The sequence below is a fragment of the Apium graveolens genome, chromosome 10 (genome assembly GCF_009905375.1).
Source record: "Apium graveolens cultivar Ventura chromosome 10, ASM990537v1, whole genome shotgun sequence".
In the NCBI taxonomy this organism is placed as follows: Eukaryota; Viridiplantae; Streptophyta; class Magnoliopsida; order Apiales; family Apiaceae; genus Apium; species Apium graveolens.
Genome location: NC_133656.1, coordinates 20,872,999 through 20,882,902, shown reverse-complemented (window position 1 = coordinate 20,882,902; position 9,904 = coordinate 20,872,999). Strand labels below are relative to the sequence as shown.

General features: G+C 41.5%; 1 protein-coding gene and 1 non-coding gene across 2 annotated transcripts; one reads left to right on the top strand and one right to left on the bottom strand.

The window, feature by feature from the left end:
• Nucleotides 1–214: 214 nt before the first annotated feature.
• On the top strand, nucleotides 215–1,874 carry LOC141692529 (uncharacterized). Its single transcript, XM_074497400.1, has 5 exons — nucleotides 215–469; nucleotides 622–671; nucleotides 795–918; nucleotides 1,033–1,131; nucleotides 1,203–1,874. Exons 1-5 carry the CDS (start codon nucleotides 262–264, stop codon nucleotides 1,820–1,822), a joined length of 1,101 nt encoding a protein of 366 aa, XP_074353501.1. The 5' UTR covers nucleotides 215–261; the 3' UTR covers nucleotides 1,823–1,874.
• A 7,309-nt stretch (nucleotides 1,875–9,183) lies between these two features.
• On the bottom strand, nucleotides 9,184–9,290 carry LOC141694412 (small nucleolar RNA R71). The gene has a single exon (XR_012563721.1). It is a non-coding gene; the product is annotated as a small nucleolar RNA R71 (small nucleolar RNA).
• Nucleotides 9,291–9,904: the final 614 nt, after the last annotated feature.

Here is a 9,904-nt window from a genome sequence, read left to right as displayed (position 1 = left end):
TTTTCATCTCTCGGAACAAAAACTTATCAATCACATTGTAACAATAAAATATCAACAATTGGTTGATCTTGTGATAAAAATAAAAGTCACGATTTACGGGTAATATAGGGATGGAAGTGCCGAATGCCAATTATTGAGCAGAATAAGGAAAGCTAGTACAGTGGTTAAAACATCGTTAATCAGTTACCTCATTAAGGGGAATGCGTAGCATATTTTTATTTACATATACAGATTGCGTACGTATCCTTTATCTAGTCAATCATGCATATCACATTTAACAAGTTAAAAACAATGGCTAAACAGATCTGGGTGATACTTGTAGTTACTGTTTTGTTTCAAATAAATTTATGCACTTGTGCAAAAAAAGGAGAAGATGTTGGCGTTTATGAGATTAAAAGAGGGGATTTTTCGATCAAGGTTACAAATTATGGTGCTACTGTTTTGTCTATCATGATCCCGGATAAAAATGGTTTGTTACATTGTATAACTCTATTATTAAATTCTTATGTATAAAATTGTTTGGTTCTGTGAGCGGGAGTATATTTGGTTTACGTCTGCCATTGCTCTCTGTATATGAACTGATGTTTGATATTTTTGATTATATATGTGTTGTTTTTGTAGGCAAAATAGACGATGTTGTGCTCGGATTCGACTCGGTTAAGGAGTACTCTGTGAGTTTATTATTCTTTACCATTTTATTAGGTTGCACATTGTGTTTACTTTTTCATTTTCGAGATGACTGACTGGTTTGGTTTACGTTTGTTGTAATGGTGTGATGAATAATTTGTATACAGAATGATACAACATACTTCGGTGCTCTGGTGGGTCGTGTGGCTAACAGGATTGGAAATGCTCGTTTTACTCTAAATGGCGTTTTATACCATTTGTCTGCTAATGATGGCAATAACACTCTCCATGGTACTTTACTACTCTTCATAACACAGAATCTATATATGCTGCATTATTATTTTGATATATATATATATATATATATATATAATTTGGATAATCTAATAAGAAATCAAATACCAGGTGGTAAAACCGGATTCAGTGAAATGATATGGACCGTTGAAGATCACAACCCAGATAGCCATATTACTCTCACATACAACAGCCCCGATGGTGAAGATGGTATTTACTTTTAACTTTACCATTGTATCCATGTCTTTTTAATCCAACTAAACCTTGAAAATTTGGAACAGGATTTCCCGGTAATGTTGCAGTCTCAGTTACATACTTGTTTATAGGTTCCAATAAGCTGGCGCTGAAAATGAAAGCCAAGCCTAAAAACAAGCCCACTCCAATTAATCTAGCTTCACACACTTACTGGAATCTGGCAGGGCAAGACAGCGGGGATATATTGTCCCACAGCATCCAACTATTAGCATCCAATATCACCCCAGTCAACGATGCACTCATTCCCACGGGCCTAATTGTACCTGTGTCGGGAACAGCATATGATTTTCTGCAACCACAGTTAATTGGAAGCAGAATCAAAGACCTTTCAGATGGATACGATATTAATTATGTGCTTGACGGGACCAGTAAGAAGCATCTGAACAAGGTTGCTATTGTGCACGATAGCAAATCTGGGAGAAAGATGGAACTTTGGACTAATAAACCAGGAGTTCAGTTTTATACCAGTAATATGGTCCACAATGTGAAGGGAAAGTTAGGTTTTGTTTATCACAAGTATGCTGGACTTTGCTTGGAGACTCAAGGATTTCCTGATTCCGTAAATCACCCAAGTTTTCCTTCACAAATTGTGAATCCAGGAGAGACTTATCAGCATATTATGGTCTACAAGTTCACAGCAGAGTAAAGTGCTAGTTTTGTTTTTCTTTTCCTTCACACGAGTATCTCGGGTTTGTAGGAACTTCGTAGTTGGCTATATAAATTAACAACGAGTAAATCTTTATTTCAAGCAAAATGTCCTGCATTTGGCTTGCATATTGGAGCAACTTCACATTTTCTGTAATTAAGTTTGATAAAGAACCTGATATATTATAAGAACCGATTTTGAAGAAACATATAATAATCATATAGTTGTAGGATCTGATATATGCCAATAATTTGTCTGTAAAAAAGAAACCTTGCACAAACTACACTGCCACTACCACTAAAACAAGCCTTTAAACAAGATAAAAACTTGCAAACTTGAGGACGAAAACTATATAACCATTCTGACATGTACCCTTCACAAATTGTTTCTTCTCCCAAATCGAAACTAGGCAAACACTGCAAAATGAAATCCATTATTGCAAAGTTGCAGGCACATGGAATAAAAAATAAAAACCATACTTGCAAGAAAACACAAATATCTTCAAGGGTGTATAAACATACAAACTGGTTTTGATAATAAAGGTTATCATAACTCCGATGAGCGGGGCGGCTCCCTCCGACGCCGTTCCTGGACCTTCCTTCTGAAAGCGGGGTGTAGCTGCTGTTGGGTATCTGCAAAATAACACCGGAGAGGGGTTTGAGCCTCACGGCGCCTCCGATGTGAGAATAAGAGTTTGGTTGGGGAATATGAAGATAGAGAGGACAGGGGTGGCTGTGTGTGTGAGAGTGTGCTCAAAGTGTGTCTAACCCCTAAACCCTTCATCTTTGGGGGTATATATAGCCCAAAGGTAGGGTTTAGGGTTTGGTACCTCTAGATCAGGGCTGTTGGTTGCTGGAAGCGGAGGATATCTGGCTTGGGTAGATTGCATACACGTGTCCAGGCGAGGACCACCTTCAGGGTGTCCTAACAGTACTCTGACACGCGCCGTGTTTGTCTGATATGTTGGTTGTTGATAGCTGTCATTGTCGCGTGCCCACATACCCCTCCTTGGCGGGTTGTGGGGCGTGCATGTGCTTGTAGAGCCCCCCCTCGGGTCTACTCTATCTGGGTGGTCCTGGAACTAGGATGAATCCAGGTTGGTAGATGATCCAGGTCCTGGCTTGGGTCCTGGTTGGGGGATGATCCAGGTTCTGGGATGGCACCTGAGCCTGGGTCACTCCAATTGGATGCCATATGTGAGGGGGTCTTGGTCTATCAGTTGAGCCTGCCACGCCCTAGATCTGGGTTGAGCCCTAGCCATGTTGCTTATACTAAATCATTGCGCCCACTCCCTTATGCAGAATTTCTGGATCATAGTTGTTTTCCTGGAAAAAATTCTGATTCTTTCTTTCCCCCCAATCCGGGTCTGGGGTTGAAGAGACAGATCCAAATTAAGTTAGATGAATTTGGTTGCCTTGGGAAAATTCTGCTTCCTTGTTGCCGCCTAATCCGGGTTTGGTGTAGTAGAAACAGATCCGGTTAAGGTAGAGGAGATTGGTTTCCTTAGAAAAAATTATGCTTCCTTGTTGCCCCCCAATCCGGGTCTGGTGTAGTAGAAACAGATCCAGATTGAGGTAGAGGAATTTGGTTTCCTTAGAAAAAATTCTACTTCCTTGTTGCCCCCCAATCCGGGTCTGATGTAGTAGAGACAAATCTGGATTAAGGTAAATGAAATTGGTTCTCTTAGAAAAAATTCTGCTTCCTTGTTGCCCCCCATCCGGGTCTGGTGTAGTAGAAACAGATCCAGATAAAGGTAGAGGAAATTGGTTTCCTTAGAAAAAAATTATGCTTCTATGTTGCCCCCCAATCCGGGTCTGGTGTAGTAGAGGGAGATCCGGATTAAGGTAAATGAAATTGGTTGTCTTAACAAAAATTCTGCTTCCTTGTTGCCCCCCAATCCGGATCTGGTGTAGTAGAAACAGATCCGGATTAAGGTAGAGGAAATTGGTTTCCTTTCTCCTCCCTTGTTGCTCCCCAATCCGGGTCTGGTGTAGTAGAGACAATTCCGGATTGACTTTAGAAAGATTTCTGCTTCTTGAGGACCACTGATCCAGGTTCACCAGGATCTGGGTGGGGGCCATTGATCCGGGTTGAGGGCTCTGGATTCTGAAAAATGAGGAATTTGTAACGTTTTTTCAACTTCCCCCCCATGTTTTTGAATTATTGACAGTTATATTCCTAGAAAATTGACCTATAATAATCGTGGGGTTTAATGTGCTTTTAATATATATATGTATGCAAGTATATATATATATATTAGTTTTCTGTAACTGAACCCTTGGCCAATCCGGTTGTGCCACGTGGCGAGGGAGGTTTCTCCACTCATCCCCCTATAAAAGCCTTGCTTCCTTTCACTTTTATTTTTTATCTCCCCTAGAATATTAACAGTCTCTTTCTCTCTTTCTTTCGAACATCTCTAAAGGCTCGTGTTATTTATTGGGTTTCTCCGCTGCTGTGCCGCCATTCTGTATTCATTGGCCCTCGTCGCTTGTAAGCCTTTTTCTCTTTTTTCCTTTTTCTTCACTTCCTCGCATTTTTTCTTCAAGTTCTTGCATGCTTCGAAGTTGCTTTTTCATCCGCGATTTGGTAGTATAAATAAGTATTTTTGGTGTGATTTTGTGATGGACATGATTGTTTGGTGGTCATTATACTTAGATCTGTGGGTTTTTGGTTGTTTTTACTTCGAATTTGCTTGATTTTCATTCGATTTTCTGGGTTTTTTGGGGCTGTTCTTCGTGTTCATGGTTAAAATGCATGTATATATGTGTAAAAAGTATACAATCTGCTCTTTTGATTCTTGAGCAATCTGTGCTTAAGGTTTTCGGGTTGGATCCGGGTAGGGGGTTCATGACCCGGGCTATGTCATCATGCATTTTTGGGAATCAGACTTATAAGGCTGTTGAGGTTTAAATTTAGTTTTTCTAGATCCGGGTTAAGACCACAGACCCAGGTAAGGGCTCTTTGTATTTTTTTTTTGTGATTCGGGCTAGGTGTTAGATCCGGATATGTGTACTCGTTTTGAGGTTTTGTTTTTGTTTTGTTCAGCATAGATGATCCGGATCGTTCATGTTTGCCCGGTTTGGACTTGCATTAGCGGTCCGAGTTGGTAGGTTATGGGAGAATTAACATAACGTACTTGATCCGGACTGCTTAGCAGGATAAATAAAATCCGTAGGAGCCCAGACTAACTGACCTTCATTTTAATATATATGGTCCGAACCAAGAAGCGGGCTATGAGAGTATTTAACTGCTACCCAGGCTTTTCCACTGACGAGAGTAACCCATATTCATCTGAGAGAACAAAGATTCGGGTTGAGATGGTTAAGAAGGGTTCCGGATCCGCTGAGATAATTACCAGTTTCCGGTACAAGAGGCTTCTAGAAAACTCGGTTCTCTTTACGCCCGAGGGCCGTTGGACCAATGTTAAATATCACTTTGTCAGAAAGCCCATCAAGTTTGATAATAGCATCTATTATGGACGGGTTAGGTACGAGAAACAGGAGGATGGCCATCCCGGGGTATATGAGCAGGGGGCTCTTGAGAATGCTTTTGCCATGTTTCCCATTAGACGGGATCACTACCAGCTGAAGGATTTCTATGCGGAGGCTGATCCGGGTGATATGGATACGGCAATCCGGGCCGCATTTTAGCTAACCCCTGATATCGCTTGGAGGTGGCCGGAATCCCACGAGAGGATTTATCACCGTCCCTCTGATGGCTTCATCCCGGTATGGCTAGAGCACTTGAGATCCGGGTGGAGTCTCCGCTGCCACATGTTTATCAAACACCTTTGTAAACACGTTTTCAAGATTTCCCCGATGCAGATCACTCCGAACAGGATTAAGTCAATGACCTGGTTTATAGCTTGTTGTAATAAGGCCGGACTCCTGCCCACCTTTAAACTTTTCCACCAAATATTCTATCTCTCCAAATCAAGCCTGAAACCCTTCTACGAGCTCTGGTTCCGGGCCTCGGAGTGTGGTTATGGCCCGGGTGTGGCCAAGCCAGTTATGTTGAAGCACTAGAATGGGGAGTTGATAATGTTGAAGGGATTCGATCTGGCCTTCCTGCCTTACTTTACTCTAGGAGGTGTCCAAATAAATTTCAACCCTGCAATCTTAGAGGGGGATGCTGTGACCCAAATAAAGAAGTTTTGTGATTGTCTCGGGTTTCAGCCGACCCGGGATACTTTTATGAACGATAAGCTGCTCTTTGAACTCGGATGTAAGTTTCATGTCATTCTGGGTTTCTTTCTTCTTTTTATATGCTATTAGTTTAGCGGATCTGGATCCTTTACCTTTGCATTCTGTGGGTCTTCTCAGGGATAGAAGTTGCTTCAGTTTGACCCGGATTGCCCATGATACTTGGTGATCCGGATTATTTCCCTCTTAATTTATCTTTCCTCAGATTGTTTGCTATTTAGCAGGGTCCGGGCTGCTTAATCTATTTAGGGACCCGGATCGGGTTATTTATTGGCTTTAGCATTTATATTTACTATTACTACTTCCTGATCCGGATTGTTGGTTGCATCTGGGGCCCGGGGCTCTTTCCTGTTAGAACTCGTAGAACATATTTGCTTATGGAAACTGCTTTGAATCTTTATTTTGGCTGTTTGATCCTGATTATTGGTAAACTTTATTATGACTTGTTCCTTTTCCCTTTTCTACAGGTCTGTCGCATTACAACCCTTCCTTCAAGGCAATAATGTCTTCATCTGCCTACGTTGCTGCTTTTAACACCTTGGGTCTGGCTTTCAAGGCCTTAAAGGGAGCTCCCGGACCTGGATCCGGTTCTGAGGATGCTGAGGGAGGAGCCGAGTCCTCTGCCCCCCAAAATGTTGTTGACCCGGGTAAGGGGCCTCTGAATTATGATCCTGAGCTCCAGGAGATTTCCGGGGATGAGGACCCTCCAGCGAAGAAGAGGAAGTCAGTCCTGGCAAAGCCTCCCCGAGGTAAAGCTGCTATCTCTAGCCGGGTCGTCTGCGATTCAGAGTGAAAATGTCCGGATGGGGATCCGGTGAGGGTTGGGACCAAGTCCCTGGTTGACCTGGCTGGATTCATGTCAAGCATCCCTTCTGAAGAGGATTGGGATGAAGTGGAGGGTTCCAGTATGGCCGCAACTTTCAAGAGGGTGACCGGGCAATGGGGGCAGGTAAACCTCAAGCAGTTTTTTTTTGCTTTCCGTCCGGATGGCCTTCCTTTCCTAAATAATATTCCTTTTTCTTCTTCCAGGTGGGGAGTGCCATATCCAATTGTTCTGATATCGCTTTTTGATAAGTGGCATTTTATACCACTTAGAACGTCTTATAATGGCTTGAATTGATGTCTTGAAATCAATTATTTTATGTATTTGATGTGTTTTTCTAGTGTTTGTGCATTTCAGGGTATTACTGGCATTTGTGGAGAGATTTCATCAAGAATAAGCCTTGGCATGTGTTTGGCATTGCGCGTGGGAAGATAGGAGCAGAATGCAGCAAAGAACGGGAGCAAAAACCGAGTTTTTTTCCAGAAGGGGTCTAAGCGCCTGCTCAGCTCTGCTGAACGCCCGCTCAGGATTGCTGAGCGGCTGCTCAGGGATGGAAATTTAAAATATTATTGTTAGACTCCTGATTCTGTTAAGCTTCCAACTTTTGAGATAGCTGGGTTTTGTGGGACTCCTATATAAGTAGTTTTCAGAGACGTTTCACATGTGTTGAATCGTAGTATTAATCGAGGAGCGAGGAAATAAGGAAGAAGACCGTTTTAGCATATCACAACGAAGAGGAAGCATATTTTCTTGTGATTATTTATTTCGTTGTAACTTTGGATGCTAGTTTTCTTTACTTTGAACCTATTTACTCTTGTGACATACTCTAGTTTAATATAAGTAGTTTTAGTTATTATTCTCATATGTTATTATCATGTTTTCATATGAACCTATGGTAACGATGAGTTCGATCATGGGCTAAGCGTGATCATGGGGTCGTAACGGATTTACTATGGAATTCTTTAGTTAGTTATTTAATACCTTAGTGTGTGATGATTGTTTGATATCTAGTATTGGTTGTAATTATTCGTCTTATGTGCATCGCGAACATATAAGATAGGGTGTCAATCTCTTGTGAAGCGATGATGGATCTTGAGGTTTAGAACTTGCCATGCTAGCATAAGTTCATGTATGTGTATGCATGATTCGTAGGTAACTCTAACCATTTTACTTGCCCTGTGTAATCATAAGGAATAACTTGTGCTTAAATCGTTATGTTGTCAAATTCTGTAGACATATAGGGTCTCAACATAATTGATGCCTATTCAACTTCTATTTTAATTGTGGATGCTTGGTAGAATGGTATTAGTACAATAAAAGTTGGCTTTTATCAGTTTCGTGTTGTTCGATTAATATCATCACCGTTATATGCTAAGGGTAATAATAATAACTATTGAAGGAAGTAGTAATGAAGTTGGGATTTCATGTGTGTTTAATATTGTTAATTCAAGTGTCAATTAAGTGCTTAATTCTCGTAGTTAATTATAGTCAATATTTAGTTAATCAAATCTAAGTGTTATTATTTTGACATTGAGAAGTAATTATACATTGGTGAGTGAGTGTTAATTGAACATAATTAGTCTGAGTCTCTATGTGAAGGAACTAAAAGTATTCTATATTACTTGCGAACGCGTATACTTGCGTGTATTATTAGCGCGTGTTTCCGCCCTAACAAGTTTTTGGCGCCGCTGCCGGGGACTCGGCGTATTTGTTTAGTTTATGTACTTACCATCAGTGGTCATTAGGAATCATTGATTAAGACGTGTTACTTATTGTTTCCGGTTGTGTTTCAGGTACTTTAGCGAGCATTTATGCAAACACGTTCTCGCACTCACAAGAGGACTTTAGATATGGCTGAGGAGACAGACGAAGTTCTTGGTATTCCGGAGAAGATAGATTTTGAAGATTCGGATACAGAAAGTGAGTAGAAAGAACCAGTAATCATGGGTGATCGTATAGTTCCGGCAGATCCAGCTCTTATGGACTTTTCTCGGCCTAAAATTGATGACATTCAGTCAAGCATCCTTCACCCGGCTATTCAGGTTAACACTTTTGAAATCAAGCTGGGCACTATTCAGATGGTGCAGAATTCTGTTTCTTTTGGAGGTGTTGCTACTAAAGATCCCAACATGCACATCAGGAATTTTGTCGAGATCTGTAGTACTTTTAAATATAATGGTGTGACTGATGAGGCTATCAAGCTGAGGCTTTTCCCATTCTCTCTGAGGGATAAAGCTAAGGACTGGTTACATTCTGAACCAGCTGGGTCCATCACTACTTGGCAAGATCTTACGCAGAAGTTTCTGGTGAAGTTCTATCCAATGGCAAAAAATGTGGCTATGAGGAGTGCTCTTACTCAATTTGCGCAGCAACCTACAGAATCTATGTGCGAAGCTTGGGAGCACTACAAGGAGATGTTGAGAAAGTGTCCACATCATGGTATGCCTGATTGGATGGTGATCACTGGTTTCTATAATGGTTTGAGGGCCCAATCTCGGCCCATGCTCGATGCAGCAGCTGGAGGCGCCTTGTGGGCCAAATGCTATACTGAGGCTTATAATCTTATTGAGACTATGGCTGCAAATGAGCATCAGAACCCAACTCAAAGGATGATGCCTGGGAAGGTAGCAGGTATTCTGGAAGTTGATGCAGCTACAACTATTGCAGCGCAGCTCCAAGCGCTGTCTATGAAGGTCGATTCTTTAGCCACCTATGGAGTCAATCAAATAGCTATGGTCTGTGAGCTTTGTGCAGGTTCTCATGTTACGGATCAGTGTTCTCTTGTTAATGAATCTGTTCCATATGTGAACAATTATCAGCGACCGCAGCAGCCTGTGCCAGCTACTTATCATCCTAACAACAGAAGTCACCCAAATTTCAGCTGGAGTAATAATCAGAATGCTATTCAACAACCATATCAACAAGGCGTAAGTAAACAGTTTAATCCACCTGGATTCCAGCAACCATAGCAGTATGCTCAAAGGCAATCATATCCTCAACAAGGAGGTGCAGCTCCACCCTCTAGTGCTGATTTTGAGGAACTTAAGCTGTTGTGCA